The sequence below is a fragment of the Dromiciops gliroides genome, chromosome 6 (assembly GCF_019393635.1).
Source record: "Dromiciops gliroides isolate mDroGli1 chromosome 6, mDroGli1.pri, whole genome shotgun sequence".
NCBI lineage: Eukaryota > Metazoa > Chordata > Mammalia > Microbiotheria > Microbiotheriidae > Dromiciops > Dromiciops gliroides.
The window spans coordinates 157520275-157546214 of record NC_057866.1 but is presented as its reverse complement, the minus strand read 5'-3'; the positions used below and the strand labels follow the sequence as shown (position 1 = coordinate 157546214).

The window sequence follows — 25940 nt, the reverse complement described above, 5'->3', positions numbered from 1 at the left end:
GTTAATTAATGACAGACCTGAATTAGAACCCAAGTCTCCTGGTTCTTGGTCCAGGATTTATTTTACTAGACTACATTGCTTTTTGATTTAAATGCCTATTTAATTCATGAACATTTTTTAAAAAGGAAAGAAATTGTGAATAATTATTTCATTTTTATATATGCTTCTCAATTAAGCTTCTCTTGATTAGTTGAAGCTGAATAGCTACTGTTACATTATAGAGAGTTTTTTTCCCCTCTCTCTTTTAATAAGCATTTAAAAAGCACATTCCTTCCTGAATTTAGAAACAATATTGGCTCACTTTTATAGCGCTTCTATGGCTTACAATGCGCTTTCCTCACAACAACCCTGTGAGGTAGGTAGTATGAGTTTTATTATCCTCATTTTACATCAAGGGTGAGAGATTACCCAAGGCCCCAAAGGTGTTAAAATGCAGAGACAGGATTTGAACTCAGGCACTCTGACCCCAAATACCAGGGCTCTTTCCACCATAGAACCATGCATCCCAAACCCAACAGTAATCATACAACTCTATCCATTGTTTTTTTGGTTTTTTGGGTTTTTTTGCGGGGCAATGGGGGTTAAGTGACTTGCCCAGGGTCACAGAGCTAGTAAGTGTTAAGTGTCTGAGGCCAGATTTGAACTCAGGTCCTCCTGAATCCAGGGCTGGTGCTTTATCCACTGCACCACCTAGCTGCTCCTCATTGTTTTTTTTTTTTTAAAGAAACAAAGATCAACGTTTTAAGATATTTCTTTAAAATAGAGGATCTTAACCTGGAGTTCATAAACCTATTTTTTAAAAAAATATTTTTGTAACTATTTCATTATAATTGGTTTCCTATGTATTGTATTTTATTAATTTATAAATATTATTCTGAGAAGGGATACACAGGCTTCACCAGTGTCAAAGGGGTTCACAACACACAAAAAAGGTTAAGAATCTCTCTTTTAAAATATCATAATGAAACATAACATTTCACTATGAATTGTTTCTTAAAACATTTGATTTGTGTCTAGTCTAAAAAAATTAGTGATTCCACTTTTTTAAAAAGTAAGCCAAAGACATTTTTTTTTAAAGTCATCTATTTTTTGGCTAAATACAATAGCCTTAATACTATTTGCTTTCTCTATGGGAGACAAGGAAAAGATGCCCGCAGTTTCTGTTGCTGAATGATAATAAAACCAATAAATGACAGCTAGAAATAATTAGTTTGATTTATGGGTGATCCTGATTTGCTCAGTAAATCAGAACCCTCAGCAGTCTGAAAAGCTAAGTGACACATGCATGTGGCAGCTTAAAGACTTAATTTGGACACTGCCTCACTTAGATGAAGAATTCCTCTTTGAATTCCACAGTTCTTGGCCCCCATCACCAAAATCTTAAAGTTAAAAAAAAAATTTTTTTTCCAGAAATGATGGGCTCAGAAAAACAGCTCAATTGATTCCAAACAGCCATTACTATAAATAATGCCATAGTACATAATGTGTGGTTAGGTCAGATGCTCAAATAGTCTGCACAAGGCACATGACTGAGGGCTCTGGGCAAGACAAACAAGCAATGGGCTATGAATTGCTTCATTAAGATTTTTGAGATAATGAGATAATGTTGCTGATCACTGTATTTGGAGTAACTGACCCTGCCTTGGCTGATCTTGTCTTCTGAGATCATAATTCCCTCTTAAACCTAGATATTTGTGGCTGTTCTGACAAATGAAGCTCGGTTGTTTTTCTAAGTCTAAACCTTATTAACTCATGGAAATAGGTTACATATATGGCGTTCTCTAAAGTGTGGTAAATACCAGCAAGACACCATTTGCAACGATACAAGCCATCCACAAACTTGAGGGCAAAAAAGTGACACAACAGGTTAAAACTCAATACCAAATATTTCCTTTTTTAAACACATACACTTTTGTTTTGTTGTTTGTTTTTTTTAACTTTTATTTGCAAAAATAATAGGGATTATAGGTTTAGAGCTGGTTAGGAACCTAGAAGCCAATGAGTCCAATCCCCTCTTTCTACAGATGAAGAAACTGAGGCAGATGGAAATTAAATGACTTGCCCAGGGTCACACATCTAGTGTCTGATGCTGGATTTGAACCAGGTCTTCTTAACTCCAACTCTAAGCAACCTATCCAATTTTCCAAGAGTTGGATTTCCTTTCAAGGGAAAACTTTACTCCCTCCCCAAGTTACATGTAGATAGATAAGCCTCATTTGTAACAGCAGTAGTCATAAAGGCCTTACCCCCCATCTTTCCTTTAATGTAAAAAAAATTTTTTTTTAAATCCCAAAGTCCCATAGAACATGCGGTGCTAAAGTACATACCCTTTCGTCTTGTAGCAAAGTCACCTATGGTTTGTGAATCAGTTCGCTCTAAACCATGGGGTTTAGGTCTTAAAATTTTGGGACTTTGACCTAATTGGTAGAAAGAAGACTCTCTTAATATAATGTTCTTTTTTTAATGGGAAAGTTGGAATTCTGTAAATAAGCAACAGAACCCTGTGCAGAGAGGTTACATTTCAAAAGTATAAGCCCATGGAGAATCTTGCAATCCAGCCATGTCTCATGCTAGGATAGAGGAAGCACCACAACTGAAAGGAGTAATAAGTTGCATGCAAAAATATACATAAGAAGCAAAGGGTTATAAAAGATGGAGGCTTTTTCATAGACTGGTTAGGTCATTTTTAAGCATCTTATGGGAAAACCCAACCCCTTCCATGTTAGGAGCTTGTCTGGCTAACATGATAAAAAGACCCATCACCCAAATAAAAATTCTCAGAGCTAATGCAAACACATTTCAATGTCATCATTTCTCTGAAGTTTCATATCTTCTATAAACACACACACAGACACACACACACATATACATACATATATACATATATACAATTCACAGGATCATCCATCTAGAGCCAGAAGGGACCTCCAACGCTTTCCAGCAGAGCCTTCTCTTTTACAAATGAGCACCTAATCTTCCCTACACTTCCCCATTTTCCATATTTTGATTCATTCACTCATTCATTCAATAAACATTTATTAAGCACCTGCTACATGCAGGCTACCATGCAAATACTATGTGAAAGAATCAACAGTTCAACAAGACAGTCCTTTTCTTCAAGGACCTTTCAGTCCAATAAGGGCATAAGACATAAGCCGAGATAAAGATAATAAACAATATTACGTGAAAGTACATTGGACAGGGACAAAACCAAATGCTAAAGTGCGGCAGGAGGATGAAGGTCATTGCTGACCAATAGAAAGAAGGTTTCATGGAGGAGGTGGCACTGGAGTTAGGCTTTAAAGGATTAGTGCTAGTGGCTCTTCCGAAAACCCCATCTGATTATACATCTTTCCTCTGAGCTGCCATTTTCTGACAATCACTGCCCCTCTCCCCTCAATCAATTACATACTTTTGTTAGTCTAAGATAGAAAACTCTAAATTCTCCTATTTGACTTTTTTCCTGGTAAGCCTAAAATGGCATCCCCATCCCCCTCCCCCCCCCCCGCCCCCGATAACATGAACATATTCTGCAGGGACTCTGTATATGGTTCATACATCTGGGTCTGTTGATAATAATTCTCTTTGCTACTTTAGTTTGGCCACATAAAAATATTGCTGTGCCTACTATCATTTCCCCATTTAACCTCTTCTGAGAATTCTGGAGTAAACACTTCATGGACTTGCACTGACTGGCACCAAACTTTCCCCATTGTGACTTGATGTCAGAAAAGTAGGTGATTCCAAGTCACTCAGACTTGTAGGTTCCAGAGGAGACAGGATAAACAAGGAAAATTGTGACATGGAGAAAAAATGAGGAAGAATTTGAATAGGCAATTCATTCACATGCCTTCAAGGGCAACACAAGTCAAGATTGCTATGCCTATGGCTTTTAAATGTTTCCTATTAACTTTTAGTGATGTCATTTCCTTATCAAAATAGGTTTCAATGAAATTTAGAAAAAGTCAAGTCTCTGTAAAAAACAAACAAATTTCTCACTGTTGGCAATACACTAAAGATGAATTATTATCAACAGACCCAGATGTATGAACCATATACAGAGCCCCTGCAGAATATGTTCATGTTATCGGGGGCAGGGGGGCAGGGGGATGGGGATGCCATTTTAGGCTTCCCAGCACACTAACTGAAAATTTTGAGTAAAGATGATGACTAGCCTTATGGCATGTAAGGCCATGAAATTATTGTGTCATCCCTACCTAGCAGCTTGCTTTTTCTCTGCATCGTTGTCTCTAACTGCCAGATTTCCCCTCTAACACCCACACAGGAGGATTAATGGGATCCCATGACTCCCCACGCAGGGCTTACTGAATTTTGTTCCTTTACTCCTGTGTGTGTGTGTGTGTGTGTGTGTGTGTGTGTGTGTGTGTATGTACGTATGTACATTTGACAGGAGAGAGCTATAAAATCACACTTTGCCAGTGTGCTCACAGCCTAAAAATTTCTCAAACTATCCTACAAAAAGTTTCCTTTTCATCAAGTGTGCAAGACAAGTGATTTGCCCAAGGTCATAGAAGTTAGCCTAGAAGTAAAGACTGGAAAGATGGTCCCAGTTCCCCTGATGCCAAAATCTGGTGAGTTTCCAGTACACTATACTGCCTGGGATCTTGACAATAGAGATGGATGAAGATGAAATCAGTAGGTCAGGCCTAGTCTTCCTTAAAATCTGATCTAGGTAGGGGCAGCTAGGTGGCGCAGTGGATAAAGCACCGGCCCTGGATTCAGAAGAACCTGATTTGATACTTACTAGCTGTGTGACCCTGGGCAAGTCACTTAACCCCAATTGCCTCACTAAAAAAAAAAAAAATCTGATCTAGCTTACTAGTTTCATCTGTTGTGCAATCATACCACTATCTTCTTCCTTAGCTTAGATTTCCAGGTAGGAAAACAATGATTATATTTTATGTTTAAAAATATAACTATTTTGATAAAAAGAAAAAGAAAAAAAAGATATAATTTTTAGCCTGCAGATTGGTCAAAATGAGCAAGAGCTTTCACAAACAGAAAGCAACTCACAGATGATTCACTGAGGCCTACTAGAGTCGACAGGTCAACAGGTATTCAAGAGAAAGTATAATGTTGTGACATTACAATGACCTTAGATAAAAATCATAATCTTATATAAATTGTATCCAATTATTACTTAAATAATTTAGGAGACCAAAGAGGCTTTCAAACCAACTATATGTTCAATTCACCACTTACTTTTTGCTTAAAAAAATCATTATAATTTAATTCACTTCAACTCAAAATAAAATGTGGCACTTATTGTACATTTCATCCTGCTGTAGTTTAAAAAAAACAAAAATGTTAGATTTTATATATATATATATATATATGTAAACTATTTTGTACCCAAGTATAACTCAAGGTTAGTTGTTTTTGTTTGTTTGTTTTTCAGGGCAATGAGGGTTAAGTGACTTGCCCAGGGTCACACAGTTAGTAATTGTCAAGTGCCTGAGGCTGGATTTGAACTCAGGTCCTCCTAAATCCAGGGCTGGTGCTTTATCCACTGTGCCACCTAGCTGCCCCTCAAGGTTAGTTTTAAGTAATCCATCTCAAATGTTCATTATTCTCCCTTTTTCACAGGTGAACAGCACAAGGAGTCTTCAAGTAGCCAAAGATACACAGAAAAATTTGCATCACTTTGTACATATATTTCTGACGGGAGTCAATTACATGAACAAACATGAGCTGAATGTTGTAACACCAGGATTCAAGACAAAAAAAGTGAATTTCAGGCTTCCTCTGTAGGTTGGTCACGGGTTAATTTGGGTATGCTATAATTGTTTTTCCATATTGTCTGTGTATTTGTCTGTATGTCTGTCACTCTCCTGCCCCCACTACTAAGATATCTGGAATGTCTTGTCTTCCTATTCACCCCTTCCCCCAAATGTTCTAGAATATTGTGATACAGGTAAAAATACAACAGAACAAAGAACAGTAAAATAAAAGGAAAAGAGAAAAATCCATTCTTGTGAGATGTGGACCACTGACTTCATTGCTGACAACATGCCAGGGGAACTAAGGGTAACTCCCAGAAAGAAGCCTCAGCCAGCTGCAGCCTGGCCTCGACAGAGAGAGCAGAAAAATATAGTGACAGATAATTGTATGTGCAAGGCAGAGGGATAGAGCAGGAATAAAGACCTTCAAATACATTATAAGATGAAGCAATCTCCACTTGTTCCACCCCCCCTTCTCTGGTAACTTCAATGGAGAATCAGAGTGAAACCCAGAAGTCACCCTCTACAATGGAAATGTTGACATGTCATTCATTATAGGACAACTTCAATATGGAAAAGAAAATACAAACACAATCACAACTCTCATTCTAGCATATGAAAGTGTTTTTTTCTCATAACTCATAATTTGTATCAGCATGGAGATGATACAAATAACCTTCCCATTTTATAGAAGAAAAAAATAAGGCTCAGAGCAGTTAAATTTCTTGCCTAGTGTCACATAAGTGGGAAGCAACAGCTGGGTCTTTAAAGTTAAAGCTGAGTGAAAAAAAGAAAGGGATAGCAGAATCCCCTCAAGTTTGAAGGCACCCAAAGATCTCCTTGAAAAGACTGATGACCAAAAAAATAAAAAATACTGATGACCTAGGATGTTACTGATCCACCTCTATGATCCAGTCTTCACTTTAAAGGCATCTCCTGAGATATCTAATTATCCATTGTCTTAATCTCTACACTTGAACAATAAGAATGTACATCATTCATACCGAAGGTGATTGATTCATAGATTATCTGTATTGACTTTGTGAACAAGTGAATTATCCCCTGGTGGAAACTAAGAGATGAAATTTTTCTTTGATGAAAGATGGTCCCAACACACCCAAAGCCTACCTGACAGAGTTAGGTAGTATGCAATCTCTCTTAAAGGGAAAATACTATGTATTCAGAGTAAGAGTTGGTTGGTCCATATGTCACACTTCTTTTCGACTTAATGAGAATCTTGAACTTTAGAGCTGGAAGGGACATCGTGGAATCACCTAGCTCAAACTCCAAGGTTCGATTTGCTATTTTTAGGAATGGCAGGACTAGTTCCTGGGTCTCCTGCCTCTAGTCCCAAGGCCCTGCCACTCTACTATATCATTTGGGAAATTTAGTCACCAGGCAGTAGCTGAGTTGATGCTTAAGCCCTTTTATTGAACTATAATGTCATCAACTTGGATGTACCCTCTGAAAGTGCAGATTCCAGATCATTATCAGAAAAAGCAAAGAGATTATTTAAAAAAGAACCAGAGAATTATAATCCTTATATAGCCTTATATTAAGGCTAGGAAATGTGGCCTTATGATTAGTCTACATACTACCTTCCATCAAAAATAATCCCAATGTAATATAGCTTTCGAATTTTGGTGCTCCAGAAGACTTCTGAGAGTTCCTTGGACAGCCAGGAGCCCAAATCAATCATGACTTAAAGAAATTAACTCTGACTATTCATTGGAAAGACATTTTAAATATTGAAGCTGAGGCTTAAATACTTTGGTTATACGATGAGAAGACAGGACTCATTGGAGAAGACCCTGATGCTGAAAAGATTGAAGGCAAAAGGAGAAGGGGATTGCAGACGATGAGAGAGGTGGATCATGTCATGGAAGCAATAACCATAAGCTTGGACAGACTTCAAGAGATAAAGGGGGACAGAAGTGCCTGGTATGCTACGGGGTCATGAAGAGTCAGACGCAAATGAACAAAAACAATATAGCTCCCCACTTGGCAATTATAACAGGGGAAAGCAGAAATAAGCAGAATACCTTTCTTAAAGGCTTAAAAACACTTTGGATTTTCACTTCAAATTAAGAGCCAAAAGCAGCAAGTTGGAGTAAAAAAAAACCACACATATATACACTTACCTGTTTTGATTCTCTGAAAGTAACAACCCTGCATTAATGCACAGTCTTGTGGCATGAGTATGTGCTCTCCAGGTATACTTTAAGAGATCCCTCAAAGAGTCCAGAAAACACTGAAAGTCCCCCAACTGGAGGGAGCACTGTGAGCCAGGAAAGGGAGTAAGTACTGCTATATAGTCTGCCCAGACACCTCACCCTAAATAGGCCTCTTTGAGACCAGGCTTCCAGAACCCAGTATTTTGGAAAACAATAGGTTGGTGCCTTTAAAAAAACTTTTATAGGAGTAGTGATTAATAAAATAAAGTTCTGCATCATTTTACATTAAAAGTGCACTGTTTTTTACCTTAACAGATTTTAAAGACTTTTAATGGAGAAAAATAATTTGAGTCGACAAAACACTGACTAATAATAGCTAATGTGTGTGTGTGTCTTGAAGGTTTATCAAAGTGCTTTACAAATATTAACTCCTTTTCTTTTTTAAGCTCCTTTTATTTTCAAAACAACCCTGGGGGCAGCTAGGTGGGTTCTTCCAGCAGTGGATAGAGCACTGGCCTTGGATTCAGGAGAACCTGAGTTCAAATCCAGCCTCAGACACTTAACACTTACTAGCTGTGTGACCCTGGGCAAGTCATTTAACCCCAACTGCTTCACCAAACCCCCCCCCCCCAAAAAAAAAAACAACCCTGGGAGGTAGGTGCTATTGTTACACCTATTTTAAAGATGAGAAAATGAGGCAGGCAGAGGTGGATTAACTTGCCCAGAGTCACATATGATTTCTGGTCCGTCTGACTCCAGGTCTTACCCATTAAGACATCTAATTGCCAATCTAGAAGAGATGACTGTATAAAGTGTGTGTATATGGCACACACAGACACACACGTACTCATATATCCTCATTTTTAGATACAGAAGGAAGGGACTTTAGTATCTAATTTAAACAATGGCCTAGAGAGGTGATCTATCATACCCAAAGTCAAGAAGGTATTAAAGAAGAAACTGAGCCAGGATGTGAGCCCTGGGTACCTCTGATTCCAAATCCAGCACTCCTGCTACCATTTCATGATTTTTGAGATTCTTTTTATTTGGGAAGAACCAACTCAGGTGGTTTTAGGAGCTGCTCCCTGAGGAGGCAAGAAGACCAGGAAGAAACATGCCTTCAGATGAGCACACCCACACCTTTTAGAAGGGGGCTAACTGTCCCTTAGTGGTTTTTTTTACTCTAGGATGTTTACAAAATTCCACAAGATTGGTCACTGTGAAAATATGTCACTAACCCAGGAAAATTCCATCAGAAAAAGGTTTTTCTTTGTATCATATGTGATGCCAAATATTTAGCTGATTAAACTCCCAGCTATTTCTAGTAGGAATCCCCCAAATCAAGAGTGGAGAATAACAGTTGCTAATCTTAAATAAAGTGAAAGAAGATTTAAAATATAAAGACAACCCCCCCCTATATTTTGAATTAGGGGTTTGTTGTTCAATCATTTTTCAGTCCTGTCCAACTCTTTATGACCCCATTTGGGGTTTTCTTGGCACTTGGTTTGACATTTCTTTCTCCAGTTCATTTTACAGATGAGGAAACTGGGGCAAACAGGTTAAGTGACATGCCCAGGGTCAAAGAGATAGTAAGTATCTGAGGCTGGATTTGAACTCAGGAAGATCATTCTTCTTGTCTCCAGCCCGGTGTTCCATCTACTGCACCACCTGGCTGCCGTGACTTAGGGGTATATGGTCTTAAAAAATCTAAGCAAAATTTTCCCAAACTTATAACTAACTTCCACTTTAAAATTTGATTTTAAAATCTTAAAATATAAAATTCTCATTTTTACTTTCTTGGAGGAAGGAGAATAGGAGGGAAATAGAATGTTCTATCCTATGATTTCATCACTGTAAGCAACTGTTTTAACCAAAGCAGAAGGGCAAACTGCTCTGTAATTCCTCTCAGAGAGTTGCCCAGATCACTGAGGTTAAGTGAAATGCCCAGAGTCACACAGTCAGTAAATGTTAGGTGCAGGATTTGAACCTGGAGCTCCCTGATTCTAGTCTAGAATGCTAGGAATCATTCTATGCTGACTCTCAAAAGTCTCATTTTAAAAAAAAGTTAATTTGCATTCAATCATTTTACATCTCCATACCTCTTTATATTTGTCACATGAAAAAATTTTTATATCAAGCTTAAGCAAACATTATAACATGATTTGATAACAAATTAAAAGATTCTCCAAAAAAAGCCACATCATACCTTATTTTTATATCCACCGTACCTAAATGTTTGCCAAGTTGAATCAAAATTTACAAGTCTGATATAATATTTAGAGTAATATATCATTAAAAAATAAAAACTGGAGAAACTAGATTGGTTTTTCTGGTCCCTGTATTCCAGAGAATTCTAAAGTGACAAGGATGAAAGGAACCAAACTTCCTATGTTTCCTTGCATACCTTTTGCATTTACTTAACTCTGTACCTGTTGTTTCTACTGAAGGAATAAAAAATAACCCTTGCCCCCTCATTCCTATTTTGTTTGTCATCGTATTCCTAGTGCTCAACATAGTGCTTGGCACACAGCAGGTGATTAGGAAATGTCAGATAAACCCTGTAAGAACTCCACAGACATCTTGACACTCTCACAAATGAGAATGACTGAGAAATACCACCAGTGGACATAGGCAAAGGGAGTCATCTCAAAGCAGCCACTACCTCATGTTGGCCATCTGGGAGAGTTGGGGCTCATCACTGGGTCTCAAAAATTTTTGTAGGAATATTTTAACCTTAGTGGCCAAACTGTGACTTGATGCATTTCATCTTCCATCAATTTCTTTTTTCTTTTATTCTTTTTCTTTTAAAAATTTTTAAATTTATTTATTTAAATTTTTTTCATCAGTTTCTTGAAAATTTTAGTCTCATTCATAATTCATAGGTTTCTCTGTCAGAGAGTAACATCTCATATATATATATATATATATATATATATATATATATATATATATATATATATATATATATATATATATATATATTCCCCCCCCCCCCAAATCCAAAAACCCAAAAAGTCCAAACTCAAAATAAGCCCTATACTGGGGCTGGAGGGGAAAGGAAGATGGACTCTATAAGACACTCACTGGTAGAGAATCCAGGGTTATGCCTTAAATCTTGGAGGTTTTAGAGTTCCTGTGCATTCTTCTGGCTACATTCATGCCAAAAGTATTCTAAAACTCATTTGTGCCGTACACTAGCAGCTGACCTCTGTAACGGTCACCATAAGTAAGCCTAGTGTGTTACTCAGTGTTGGCTCTTCATAATAAGTAAGGGCAGAGGAGAGTCATCCACTGGAAATGACATCATGCCTAACAGTGACTACTTCAGTGTGTTTCCATTCAACACTAGCTTGAATCAAACTTGTTTTCCTATTTTAGATCCTACTAAATAGAAGACAGATGACTGCCCATACATTTCTAGACCACAACATTAATTTCTGGGTTGTCAAATCTACTTTGTAGGTTTTTGTATTTGTTAACTTGACATTTTTACCGTGTGTGTATACACATACACACACACATATATATATATATACATACATGTTTATGTATGTATATATATATATATATATATATATATATATTTGTATACATATATATGTGCTCACCCTCTCCCCCATTAAATGTAAACTACTTTTGAGTAGCCATTGTTTCTTACCTTATTTGTTATCTCCAGGCATCCAGCACAGTGCCTGGCACATTTATTTAGTTGTTCTTTTTAGTCCTATCTGACTCTTCATTACCCTATTTGGGGTTTTCTCAGCAAAGATACTGGAGTGGTTTGCCATTTCTTTCTCAGGCTCATTTGAGGATGATGGAGCTGAGTGTCTTGCCTAGGGTCACACAGCTAGTAAGTATCTGAGGTCAGATTTGAACTTAGGGAGATGAATGTTGCTGACTCTGGGCCTGGCACTTTATCTACTGTGCCACGGCACATAACTGGTACTTAATTATTGCTCATTCCAATGTGCTTGGCCAAAATTATTTTTCATGATAATGAATAGATAACATAGTAAGATTTATCAGTTTATCACTTAAAAGAAACTTTCCCACCAATGTGTAGTTGGTTTCAAAATGTATTTTGTAAAAGCCCAATAAGCCTAGTTTTAGAATTTCATTCAAACAGTAAATGGCAATTTCTACTTTCACCATATTTCTTTCACTATAAACATTTAAAATGTAGAACAATACTTTGGTTCCAGTAAGGATAAAGACAGCATGATTTACTGGATGGAGATCCAACCTTCAAGAGAGGAAAATCTGGGGGTTCAAGTGTGGACTCTGACACATTTATACTATGTAACCACAGTACTTTACTTAACCTCTCATTAAGATGAAAAGTTACAGGTAAGTTACTGATCTTTACTGGGAGTTCCTCACATTGATGTGGGGGACACAAAGGTTCCCACCAAAACCAGTTTTCTTTGGTATTGTATGGCAAGACTGTTTAACGATCAGCTAGGTCTATTCTACATCCATCCTACTGTCAACTATAAAATAAGCTTTCTGTTAGTTTTTTTACTATAGACTTTCGGAAATCCCTGAAGGCATTTAAAAAATAAAGATAATTATACAAACTGGCAAGAAAATTTAAGCTCAGTTTTTATTAGTCAAATAAATTTGAAAAAGACCATTAAAAAATTTTTTTAAAGGACCAATTCCCAGCATTCCATGATAGAAGCGAGAAAGTCCTTTATTTTTTTTTTAGTGAGGCAATGTGGGTTAAGTGACTTGCCCAGGGTCACACAACTAGTAAGTGTTAAGTGTCTGAAGCCAGATTTGAACTCAGGTACTCCTGACTCCAGGGCCGGTGCTCTATCCACTGCGCCATCTAGCTGCCCCCAAGAAAGTCCTTTATAAAGCAAGAGTATAATCTACCCCACAGGTCAATGTATCCCATCAGGAGACGCACCTTGACCTATGGTAGAGTAGGATCCCAGTCTCTTTAGTAATAATAACAACAAGATTTTCAAAGCACTTTATATAAATTAAAATCTGCACAGTCCTTACCCTGAAGGAGCTTCAACAGGGGAAAACATACACAAACACATATAAGTGATTAGAAAATATATAGAAAGTAATAAAGGGAAATGGTAGCCCCCAGCATTATTGTTGCTGATTAATAAGGCACCTGTAATTTAGCATCTTGGAAAGCTGCCAGGGGGTAATTGAGGTATTATCTTCACTATGGTGCCAGAGCTAGTAATAGAACTTTAGCTCAGGCCTTCTTGATTCTAAAGTCATCCCTCTATCCATCACCCCATGCTACTTCTACTGTGTAATCCTGGGCAAGTCACTTAAACCTGTTTGCCTCAGTTTCCTCATTTGTCAAATGAGCTGGATAAAGAAATGGCAAACCACTCCAGTATCTCTGCCAAGAAAACCCCAAAAGGGGTCACGAAGAATTGGACACGACTGAAAAAAGACTGACTGACAACTAAAACCTCTACTGAATATAGATAATTCCGTGCATAAAGTAATTAAAATAAGATGAAGCCATTCAGCACACAATGAAATGAATGCCCATCCTCTGAGTTCCTGGGTGTTTAGCTAGATTTTTAGGGAGACATAGACACAGAAAAATGATGAGCTCATAGCATAATAATATTGGCCACAGTTATTTTAAATGAAATTTCTCTTTCTATCTGTTGTTGCTGGACTTTATTGGTAACATATAGAAATGCTGATGATTTATGTGGGATGATTTTGTATCCTGCAACTTTGCTAAAGTTGTTAATAATTTCAAGTAGCTTTTTAGTTGATTCTCTAGGATTTTCTAATTATAAAATCATATCATCTGCAAAGAGTGATAGTTTTGTTTCCTCATTACCTATTCTAATTCCTTTAATTCCCCTTTTCTTATTGCTACAGCTAACATTTCTAGTACGATATTAAATAATAGAGGTGATAATGGGCATCCTTGTTTCACCCTTGATTGTATTGGGAAGGCTTCTAGCGTATCCACATTACAGATGATGCATAGCATAATAATCACTAACATAGCACTTTAAAGTAAAGCACTTTATATCTAGTATCTCACTCAGTTCTCACAACGCCCCCCCCCCCCCCCCAAGCAAGTGTTACTATTATGCTCATGACACAAGCTGATGTGAACTCAGTTCTCCCTGATCCAACCCTAGGCCTAGAATTCGATCTAATTTGTCACTTAGCTGCCTCAGAAAAACAGTTTTTTAACTTTATGGGGCCTCAGAAGTTATCCAGTCCAACTCCCTTACTGTACAAATGAGGACACTGAGTCAGATAAGAGATTAAGCAACTTGCTCATGGCCATACAAATAACTTCCTTATCAGGGACTGTATTGAACTTGTGTGCATATCTTACCAAAATTGCTGCAATGACTTAAATGTTTTTAAACAGTGTTTTTTATACACATAGGTCAAAGGCCAGACTGAAAGTAAATCTTTCTTTCACCTGTAACACCATAACAGGCACAAACAATAAAAAATCATTACTATAGTAACAAATAGACTGATTTTTTTACCTGGTAGAGTTATTAAAATGATAAAGAATGACATCAAATTATAACTATATTTCTCACTCATTAGATTCTATTCTGGGTAATAAAAAATGACCAATTCAAGATGACTGAAACACTATACCAAAATTGATTAATAATCTTTATGGAATTTCAGCAGATCACCGAGCTCACACTTGCATGCCCACCACACACACACACACACACACACACACACACACAATTTCAGGCATTTTCTGTCTATCTCCATTTGAGACATTATTAGAGCAGTCCAATGCTATTTATAACCACATTTAAGAAACCAAAATCAAAAAGACTATAGCATGCTGGCCTCACCTTTTCTGTCTGGCTTGAGATTCCTATCAACAGGGGGCGGCTCACAGTCTGCCACAGGAACTGGCCTTCGGGGAGGGGTCTTTGGGCTTGACCTGAAGCCCATGTGAGCAGGAGGTGGGACCTGCATTCCAAAGGATGAAAAGTCAAATGTCCCTGGTGTCATTGGCACATAGTTGGCTTCGTGAATTGGCTCTGTAAAACTGCTGGAATGCTGTCGTGGTGGAGAGTTGGGATTCATTGGGACGTAGTTTTCATCCAGTTCTTCACTCGATACACTCCCCATTGTCAACATGTTTTTGTTTTTCTAAAACACATAACACACATATTTCCTTTAATAAAGACAGAAGTGATTATCTAAGGCGCTATCAGTGGGATAAATCCCACCTACTTCTTGGAAATAAGGAGGTATATACCAAACACCTTTCTTTTCTTTTCTTTCTTTTTTTTTTTTAAACTCCTATGATGCTAAAAGGCACAAAGTTTTTGGTGGGGTGGCACACAGTGAGATGCCAGAGGTCAATCATACTTACAAGGTGGGCATGAAAGCCTTCAAGTGAGCTAGATCTATCGCTGGGAAATGTTCGTGGAATATCATAGGAGTCTTGAGAACTAGCATCTAAAAGAAAGAACAACAAATTATAAATTCTTATTATTAAGAGTCATTCCCAGTATAATCATAATGATTCATTTTTTTAATGAAAAAGTCTAAGTAAAAAAAAAAATTAAATGAGATTTTAAAATGCTTTCTAACAGAATGCCACCAATCTGGCTGGCACATTTTGAATAGTGTACACTCTTCCTGGTTCTAAGCACTATACAAGGGAGGCAGCCTAATAGAGTAGACAGAGTGACCTGAATTTTGGGTCAGGAATCATTGCCTCTGACACTTACTAGATGTGTGTCTCCGGGGAAGTCAACTCTTAGAGCCAGGGGCAACTCTATTTCCTTTGTATTTGTTTTGCATCTATTTTGTGTGAGCTCCTATTTAGAAAACAGTAAGTGACCTGAGGGCAGGGGCAATTTTATTTGTCTCTGCAATCATCACCTAGTACGCATATATCATGCATGTAACAGATTGTGGAGCTGAAACTAGAAGGAACCTCAGAAACCATATTATTTCATAGATGAAACAGAGGCTGGAGGGGGCCAAATTAAGGAAGCCAAAGTCAAGTAGGGGGTGGTATTGGTCAGAAATGGGTTTCAGAGAGGCAGCTAGGTGGTGCAGTGGATAAAGCACGGGTCTTGGATTCAGGAGGACCTGCGTTCAAATTTGACCTCAGACACTTAACACTTACTAGCTGTGTGACCCTGGGCAAGTCACTTAACCCTCACTGCCCCACCCCCACCCCCCAAAAAAGAAAGAAATGGGTTTTGATCTTTGACACTAGAACCAGTTACTCTTTCTGCTGAACCGTGATTGACAATCATCTGTCAAATGCCTTCCATGTATCAAACCCTGTCTTAGGCCCTGGGGGATAATACAGACAAAACCAAAGCATATGTTGCCTACAAATGCCTGTTGAATGAACTTCACGCTGGAAGTACTCTGTTGATGAAAACACAGATCTTTTGTAAAGGGGGTCTGTGTAGTCCTTGTTCCTGCTTCTGCTACTTTGTAAATCTTCTCTACATTGGATAAAAGAATAAGCTTGAAAAAAAGGTTTAAAAATAGCCACTTGCCTATATATCTATTGTTCTGAAAGTCCATTCTCTTGGAATCTCTAGCCAGTGTAGTCATGCCAGCTTCTAGGATGATCAATGCCATGCTAGAAGGTCAAGTGGGAGTTATGTGCAGAGAAGGTAAATCCAAGTTTCCTTTTAGGTCTGTGTCTAAAATTCTATGACCTTACGTGGGCAGTGAGGACAAAGGCAGAGGGGTATTTGTTTTCCTGCTTGTTAGAAGGAAGCCTTCCTGCCACCTTTAAGGCCGTCATGGCTGAAGGTGGGCAGAAGGTGGGCAGAAGCTGGGCAGCAGTAACCTTCCCCCTCTGATTCATTTGTGAGCTGATTCAGTCATCCATTTCTAGTGCTGGGCTAGAGCGTTATAGCAAGCTAGATTGATTATAATCTTATACTCAACTATGCATTTCTGCCTGGGAACTGTGTTCACAAGACACGGATGTCTTGGCAGTTGGGGATAGCAGGAAAAGGGGACAATATACATACCCACTTTACACAAGCCTTTATGAATCTGATCTCCTTATTTCAAAGTGGAACTTGAACTTTTCTCAACTCAAATTCTGTTCTTTTAAAAATATATATATTTTTTAAATATTTATTTTAAAAATATATATATTTTTAAAAGAGCAGAATATATATATGTATATATATATATATGTATATATTCACCTAACAGAATGATATGCTGGTTCTATATTAAAACTGTTTAGAAAACCTACAATAGCATAGCCTTATCTGATCATCTTAGAGGAGGAATCCTTAACCTTGGGAGTCCATGAGTCCTCAAAAAACCTGTGGATAGATTTGGGGGGTGGGGAAGAAGAAATTCATAAACTTGAATGGGGGAAAAAAATTACATTTCTATTTCCCCTAACCTCTAAGTGAAATTTAATATTTCCTTCATACAAAGACAACAATAGCCTTGACTTGCCTATATTTTGGAAAGTACTATCTTGTCATTTAATATTCATAAAGAATAGGGGGCAGCTAGGTGGCACAGTGGATAGAGCACTGGCCCTGGAGTCAGGAGTACCTGAGTTCAAATCCGGCCTCAGACACTTAACACTTACTAGCTGTGTGACCCTGGGCAAGTCACTTAACCCCAATTGCCTCACTAAAAAAAATTTAAAAAAATTAAAAAATTAAAAAAAATATTCATAAAGAATATATATCAGATTTGGGGTTTTTTAATATTCTGATAACTATTTCAATATGATGGTTCCCTATGCAACACTATGTTTTTCATTTTATATATTGACAAACCTTACTCTGAAGAAGGGTCCACAGTTTCCACTAGATGCTAAAGGGGTCCATGACTCACAAAAGGCTTAAAAACCCCTGCCTTAAAAGATCACAGATTTAGAACTGGAAAGGGCTTATCTAAGGCCCTTTGGAATGACGCCACCTGCTGGAGACTTACTGTAGAAGAGTTCCACCCATGAAATGAAGGTCTTTGAGGGCAAGACCAGGAGTCTTTTCTTTGGCGTCAGGAAGTGACGCAGGCTAGTGGGAGGAGGAAAGAAGAGACTGGCGCTTGTTCTCACTCTCTTGCCTTTGGACTCTGGTGGAGAGCAGAGCTAGAAATGTGCTGTCCCTTTAATAGATAGGAATCTAGGCCTTTCTCTCTCTTTACCAAATTCTTATTCTCCTTAATAAATGCTTAAAAGTCTAACTCTTGCTAAAGCTTATAATTTATTGGCGACCACTCATTAGATATTTTAGACAGTTTAGCTAGAATTTTAGCCCTTAACACCTCTCACTCCATAGAGGAGGAAACTGAGACCTTCAGAAGGGCAATTACTTGCCCAATTTCACACAATAGAACTAGGATTCAAACTTAAGTCTTCTGATGGCAAATTCAGTGATTTTTCCATGGCAATGCAAACACATTTCTTTAGAAAAAATAATTAATTCTCCACAGTTCAAAAGAAATGAGAGACACTTAAACAATGCCAAATAGGTGTGTGTATAACCTTCAGGAAAATCCTTTAAAATGTTATACACTGAAGACAGAACGTAAGATCCATAGCTTGGATTCTGGTATAAGGCAGGTCTTATCTTGGACAAACTATATATTTTCCAAGGAGATTTCTAAAGAGAGACCACATCATATGGCCATTTTACTTGGAATATATATTTTTTCTACATCATGGACTTTGAGGGAGCTGTTATAACAAAGTGTGGAGAACAGGGCCGTGGGGTATACAGTTTCTAGAGGTATAGAAAAATGCCTCCCTGAAACATTTTCTGGATAGACATTTACAAAGTCATTAAAACTAGCTTTGCGGGGCAGCTAGGTGGTGCAGTGGATAAAGCATGGGCCCTGGATTCAGGAGGATGTGAGTTAAGTGTGACCTCAGACACTTGACACTTACTAGCTGTGTGAACCTGGGCAAGTCACTTAATCCCCATTGCCCAGCGTAAATAAATAAATAAATAATTTGGAGAAAAAAAAACCAAACAACTAGCTTTGCAACTAAGATGGTCTAAAAAAATCTCTGCCTGCAAGGCTGATGAATCAATCACTCAGCCATGGATGATGACACTTCACAGAAAGGGGGAGCTGAACCAGTTACAGTTTTTTTCAAACAGCATCCACAAGCACAGGTGAGGGAGTGGGAGGAGCTCTCTGGCTATTCCAAGTCATTTTCCTGGGCTGCTATGGCTAGGAAATGGGGGGACAGAATGTTCTACTGATGAGGCTGAAGAACAGTTTTAAAGGTTAAGTGTCAGCAGGGATCAGCGACCTATCTCTAGGACAGGATACTAGTGTGGGGGTAGCTGAAGAATAAGATAGAAACCTTAACTGCTTCACCATTTTGGAAAAATCAGACCCTCTGAAAAGCCCAGTGGCCACCCGTTCATTAAAACTCTGGTACAAGGAACTCAGTGGAATGTGCAAGTATATCAGGGCTAACCTTTCCGCAATCTGTTCAGATCCACAGTGGAAATGGTATTACTACGAGATGGTGGGACCCCAGATGTGGGGATAGAGTAACTACTGTCTGTGTCTGAGGCGGTGCGGGTAATACATGTTTCCACAGGTGATCGGTCGTGAGCCGGGTGCGGTTTTGGGGGTCGTGGTGGAGGAATATCTGGGATCGTCTCTAACTTGGACGTCTGACCCAAAGCTCCGTCTGGAAAAGTCCTTGGAATCTGGTAGGCATTGCCAGGTGTGGGGGGAATGTCATAGCTAGCAGAGAGCTGTCTCATTTGCGTTTCTAGGGACGATGTCCCAGATGGCGTGTTAAAAACATAGAGCTCTCCATCCGCCTCCGTACTCGATGGAGAAGCTGTCTTTGGTAAGACGTCGTGGGAGTAACTCCGGGGCAGGTTATACAGGTTGGAGTCCACAGAGACAGAGACAGCTCGGGGAGGCAGAGGGTCATACATGGTTTGTTGCTGAAAGAAGCCATTCACCGCGGGTTTGCTCTGAGAGGGAGCAGAATTTTTATGAGAAGGGACGTTATCATTGCAGTCTGTCTCTGAAGAGGTGGATTTGGCCGAATCAGCATGGGGTCTGGAAGAGAATTGTTAAGTACAGAACACATTGTTAGTATGGTGAAAGAAAGCACAGGAGAACTTACTCAGGTTTAACCAAAACCAAACCAAACAGTTCAACAATTAAAATATACAACTTAATTTTTCTTGGGGTCACTTAATCACAAAAATCAAAGAACTTCAGAGATGGAAGAAGGGGACTCATCCAGAATCTGGATCAAACCTGTGCTGTAAAAGGAAGACTCTCTTCAACTACATGCATGAGAGGCGGTCATCAAGCCGTCCAGCGCAGGGAATCCTACTAAGCCCCCACCCCCACCCCCACCAGGCCGCCATTCCACCCTTGGACAAGTCCAATAGCTGGGAATCTTTTTTCTTCTACTACCACTAAATCATTGGCTTCTTTGCAAATTTCCTTAACTGCTTCTAGAACTGAATCCTGGGGCCCAAGAGCCCAAGAGCCCAAGTCTAAAGTTTCTGCACGACAGGCTTTGAAGTACCTGAGGACAGCTATCCCCTGAGCCTTCTCAAGGGCCTTCACAGTTGTTGCCCTCTTCTGGATCGCTTCTAGGATACAGAGGCCAGAATGGAACAGTATGCTCCAAATGTGGCCTGACCAGGGCAAGGGGCAGAGTTGTGCATGAAATGAATAAAAGGTAGCAGGTAAATTGAGAGGATGTCAAATATCTCAGTGAGTACACAAGAATAACACCAGACATAACAACTCCAAATGCAGCCCTGCTCCACCTTCCCTGCCTTCTCTCAGTCTCCCAACACAACTAGCTTTAGAAGGGTTATTACACTTTGGGAAGGGTAAATGTTTTAACATATAGACATACTCTCTTCTGAACATTATATGAAGCTTTTCTGGTTGATTTTATCCACTTATGCCAAATTCCTTGCCTGCTATAGTTAAAAATATAAAGATGACATAGTTTGGTTAGAATCTGGTGCGAGCTCCGTAGGTTTTGTAATGCATGGGTTTGATGGATTTGGAGTTTTCATCTTTCTATTTTGCAGTTACTCCCCTTCTCTGGAAACCAGCCAATAATGCAAGTACCATATGGGAAGAGAATTAGAAATTTAAGAAACTTAATTAACCATCTCTCCAAGTCATAACAAACCTCAAGAAATGGAAATTACTTTCTTCACATCATACCTTTTGTTTGGACATGCAGAGAAACATTCAACTAAATTAGGATTGGAATTAAAGGTGCTGGGGGTGAGGAGAGGGTTTAACATCAAGCAGTCTTCACACACAAGCCAACACAAAACTAATGACATTAGCAAACCCCATACCTTCAGGCTGATTGCTCAACAAGATGCACTCACCATCTGCTTGGGTTGAATGAGAACCCCTGGTGCATTTCAATGGAATTACTTCCTGAAATAGCTTGGGATAAATTTCCTGTCTCCATCCTCCTTGACCTCTCTGTAGTATTTGACACTGTTGACCATACTTTTTGAAAAAAACAAAAACAAAAACTTTTCTCCTTTGGTTCTGTGACACTTCAGCTATCCTGCTTCTCTCCCTTGCTTGTCTCTCTGAGCTGGCTTCTCTTCTCTAGGTCTAATTGTCCAGGTTTCTTGTGTCTTGGCCATAGAATCATAGCATTTTAGATCGGAAGGAATCTTAGAGATAATCTGCACACTCCATTTACAAAGAGGAACTTGAAGCCCAGAAAACTTAAATGATATAGCCAAGGTCACAAAGCTTTGTATGATGGGGATGACAATTAGCTATCACCGTGTTTATTTATGCTGACAGTCATAGCTGACATTTGCATAGCACTTTGTACATAGCATATTCTTCGAGCCTTTCAACAGCCCTGTAAGGATGGAAGGACAAGGTTCCACCCATTTTACCGGTGTGAAAATTGAAGCCCAGAGGCCAAATGACCCGTCTATCACTGCAGAACTAATGTTGAAGTTGGAATATGAAATCTCTTGTTTCGATCCTGATTTTAAAAAATAGTGTGCTTTCCATTATGCCACAGAAACTTATTGGTTAGCATAGACATCAAAGATAACAGTAAGTTAATGGCGGAAATGAGACGACAGTCCCAGCCTTCAGAATTTCCAGTTCAGTTCACCGCAGCTCCCACTATTCCATAGTTTCTCCCCACTACTTGAGAGGTTATATGCTACTAGAAAGCAATAAACTTGGGGCCAGAAGAAATCATGATTCGAAGAAACCAGGTTCCAGTATTTATGACTCATGGAAGCAGGAGCAAGTCCCCTTTCTCTGAGTCTCAGCTTCCTCATCTACTTTATGAGGTTGCTGTGAAGATTTGCGTTCAGTCCTTTTGCAGCTGTGTCTGACTCTTGGTGACCCCATTTGGGATTTTCTTGGCAGAGACACTGGAGTGGTTTGCCATTTCCTCCAATTCATTTTAAAGTGAGAAACTGAGGCAAACTTTTTTTTTGAGGCAAACAGGGTTAAGTGACTTCCCCAGGGTCACACAGCTAGTTAAGTGTTAGAGGCCAGGTTTGAATTCACAAAGATGAGGCTTCCTGACTCCAGGCCTGACACTCTATCCACTTTGTCACCTGGCTGCCCCTTGCTATAAGGATACCATTCTGTAAATTGTATAGTATTATATAACTCTGAATTACGGTTACTTTTCTTGCTATATTTTTTCCCTTGGAGACAGCAGGATACAATGGAAAACACTCTGCCTTAGGAGTCAGAAGGATCTGAGTTCAAATCCTAGTTGTATTAAAAAGATGGGGGACTGTAGACAAATCACTTTCTTTTTTCTCTCCTCTGTGAAATAATAGTATTGGCATAATGGGCAAGAATTCTTAACTTTTGTGGTCTGGTGAAACTGAAGGACCCTTTTCTAGAACATTTTAAAATATACAATGTCAAACATAAGATTACAAAGGAAACCAGTTATACTGAAATAGAGTTATCAGTAGCTAGTATGCAAAAATAAGTAAAGAAATATATTTCTATGTACCTTATACGTGCATGTATATAACTGTGTATATCTCTCTATATGTGTGTATGAACAAGTGTATGATGTATGCCTCTGTATCACACAGTGCTCAGCACTGCACTGAGTGCCTTACAATCAGCATCTCACCTGATCCCCACAATAATCCTGGAAGGTGGGTGCTATTGTTATCCCCATTTTACAGATGAGGAAATGGAGGCAAAGAGAGGGTAAGTGACTTACTTGCCCAGGGTCACACAGCTAGTAAGGGCTAGAGGCCAGATTCAACCTCAGGTATCCACTGTGCCACCTAGCTGCCCCATGATCTGTCACAATATTAAAAAGGCAAATTCACAGAGCCCAGGTAAAGAACTCCTGGCCAACGTGATCTCCAATGTCCTTTCCAGCTTTTGTTCACATAGGACTCATCCATTCTCATGGCTTTAACCCCTAACCTAATTCTTCGACCCTAATTCTTGCCCAGGATCTGCCCAGGGGGCAGCTAGGTGGCACAGTGGATGAAGCACCAGCCCTGGATTCAGGAGGACCTGAGTTCAAATCTGACCACAGACACTTGACACTTACTAGCTGTGTGACCTTGGGCAAGTCACTTAACCCTCATTGCCCCCCCCCCCCCATCAACTGCCCCAAGGGTATTTCCATGTGGTTGCCCTGCTGTCATCTGAAAGGCCATACCTTCCCTGCTGATCCTTTGCTGTGTCCCAGCTTCCTCCTTCTGATCTGAGGCAGGAGCATTCCTCCATCCTATAGGCTTATGGCCTTGGAGTCACCTTTGACCCTGTCCCTCTCCTTTTCTCCACAGCTAGCCAGTCACCAAGTGACATTCTTTATACTCATAACTAATGAAGGGTGCTTCAAGACAGAGGGGAGCTGGAGCCAGCCTGACCCTCCTTATTTAATTCTCTGTGTGAACATTTACACCTCAGAAACCAGCAACCCCTACAAATTAGGGCTTGATGTGTTTTGTTGGTTATCTATATTTAATTAAAATTAAGGGTGTTGTGTGTATACCTCCCCACCCCCAGGGACAGCCAGCTGTTAAACATTTACCAACACATCCCTGCGTAAATACCATCTTCAGTGTGTCATTTCCCTGCTTGAAAAGCCCTATCAGTTCTCTACTAGGCAGCAAATAGAGAGAGTTCAATTCATAGGATCCCAAACTCAGAGCTAGAAGGACCTCTGAGGATCAACTCCCAGCTATACAGGCATAGAACGGTCTTAGAGCAGAACAAGGACTTAATCCAGCTCTTTCCATTGGACCCTGATGCCTCCCAATTAAATTATTTCAACAAGTTCAATTCAATAAACTATTATGGAACAAGGCCCTGTCCAAGGGACTGGATGTGCCAAGATGAAAAGCAACATAGTCCTTCCCCTGGGGTGCGGGGGGCACTAGCATTCTTAGCAGGAAAGAGGATGCACAGACATATAAATACTCAATAGCATGGAGCAGGCACATCCCAGGATCTCCGATATGGAGCATTTTACAGTGAGGGAAAGTACTTCCCTCAGGACCCCACAGTCAAGCTTCATAGGCCAGATACAAACCCAGGTCCTCAGACTCCAGTCAGTGTTCTTCCCCAGCCTGACCTCAAAGCACAAGCATCCAAGTGGCCTGGGGATATTTGAGGAAGAAGAGATCCCTTTGGGCTGGGGAAGGGAGAGGCAGGGAGAGCTTCAGGGTGGACCTAGGCTGGGCCAGAAGGAGAGCATTTCAAAAGGTAGAGATGAACAAGACTATTCCAAGCCAGGGGCAACAGCCCCTATAAAGGCAAAGAGGTGTGAGGATCCAATTAATTAGATAATTTAATTAATGAGCTGAATTAATTAGCATTTACTTAATTAAATCAGAGCATTTAATGAATAAGAATTTAATTATTAAAGGCAAATTAAATCTGGGAGCAGCTCCTTTTTAGTCCCATTTATCTGGAAGACAGTATATATAAATGAGAAAATTATTAAAGCAAGCCAGAGATAGGGGGAAAGGGACCTACTAAATGCCAAGCACTATGCTAAGTGCTTTGTTCCAAATATTATCTCATCTGAACCTCACAATCCTGGGACATAGGGGTTATTTGCTACTGTTGAGTCATTCAGTCTTCTCTGACTCTTCATGACCTGTGGACTACAGCTCACTAACAATGTCCATGGGGTTTTCTTGTCAAAGACACTAGAGTGGTTTTGCCAGTTCATTTGACAGATGAGGAAACTCAGGCAAACAGTGTCAAGTGACTTGCCCAGGGTCACACAGCTGAGACAACATTTTAACTCAGGTCTTCCTGACTTCAGACTTGGTGCTCTATCCACTGAGCCACGTAGCTGCCCGAGGTGCTATTATTATCCCTATTTTTACAGTTGAGTAATTTGCCCAGGGGAATGCAACTAGTAAGTGTCTGAGGCTAGATTTTTTTGTTTTTGTTTTTTGGTGGGGCAATGGGGGTTAAGTGACTTGCCCAGGGTCACACAGCTAGTAAGTGTCAAGTGTCTGAAGTCGCATTTGAATTCAGGTCCTCCTGAATCCAGGGCCAGTGCTTTATCCACTGCGCCACCTAGCTGCCCCCTGAGGCTAGATTTTAACCCATGTCTCCCTCACTCTAGGCCCACTGTACCACCTAGCTACCTTGAGACAGAATGAGGAAGAACCTAAGCATCAGGATGAAGAGTTTTGACCTGTGCAATACAAAGATTATTTTGGCAAATGGATAATGGATAATAGATTAGGAAGGTAAAAGACTAGAGGCAGGGAGACCAGAGAAAAAATTATTACAACAGTCTTAGTCTGAAGTGTGTTGGTTAATGTTTTACAATCAGCTCTCTGGGGGAAAGAAAAACACATGACACACTTTTTAAGTTTGATCTGTGTTATTAACAGTTTTTCCATCACTTTCTTAAACCCACATAAGCAATAAATAATTAAAAGAGCCTTGATTGGTGGCATTTGTAAATTCAGTGTAAGTGCTCACACTGAAAATTTAACAATTGGCTTCGACAAACTCCTGAATCTAGGCAGGAGGCAACGAAGCCTCAAACTCGAATGATGGAGGTGTG

At 39.4% G+C, this 25940-nt stretch overlaps 1 protein-coding gene across 4 annotated transcripts in view; it reads right to left on the bottom strand.

The window, feature by feature from the left end:
- Positions 1–25940, bottom strand: part of GAB1 (GRB2 associated binding protein 1) — a 181471-nt gene that overhangs the window by 10370 nt on the left and 145161 nt on the right. For 2 of the 4 annotated variants that reach the window (XM_043973057.1, XM_043973058.1), the window contains 4 exons: positions 19347–19948; positions 15279–15364; positions 14749–15052; positions 2328–2417 (listed from right to left, as the gene is read on the bottom strand). In XM_043973057.1, the coding sequence (XP_043828992.1) occupies positions 2328–2417; positions 14749–15052; positions 15279–15364; positions 19347–19948 (1082 nt within the window). The remainder of the gene's footprint in view (positions 1–2327; positions 2418–14748; positions 15053–15278; positions 15365–19346; positions 19949–25940) is intronic. The other 2 variants (XM_043973059.1, XM_043973060.1) reach the window with 1 other exon arrangement.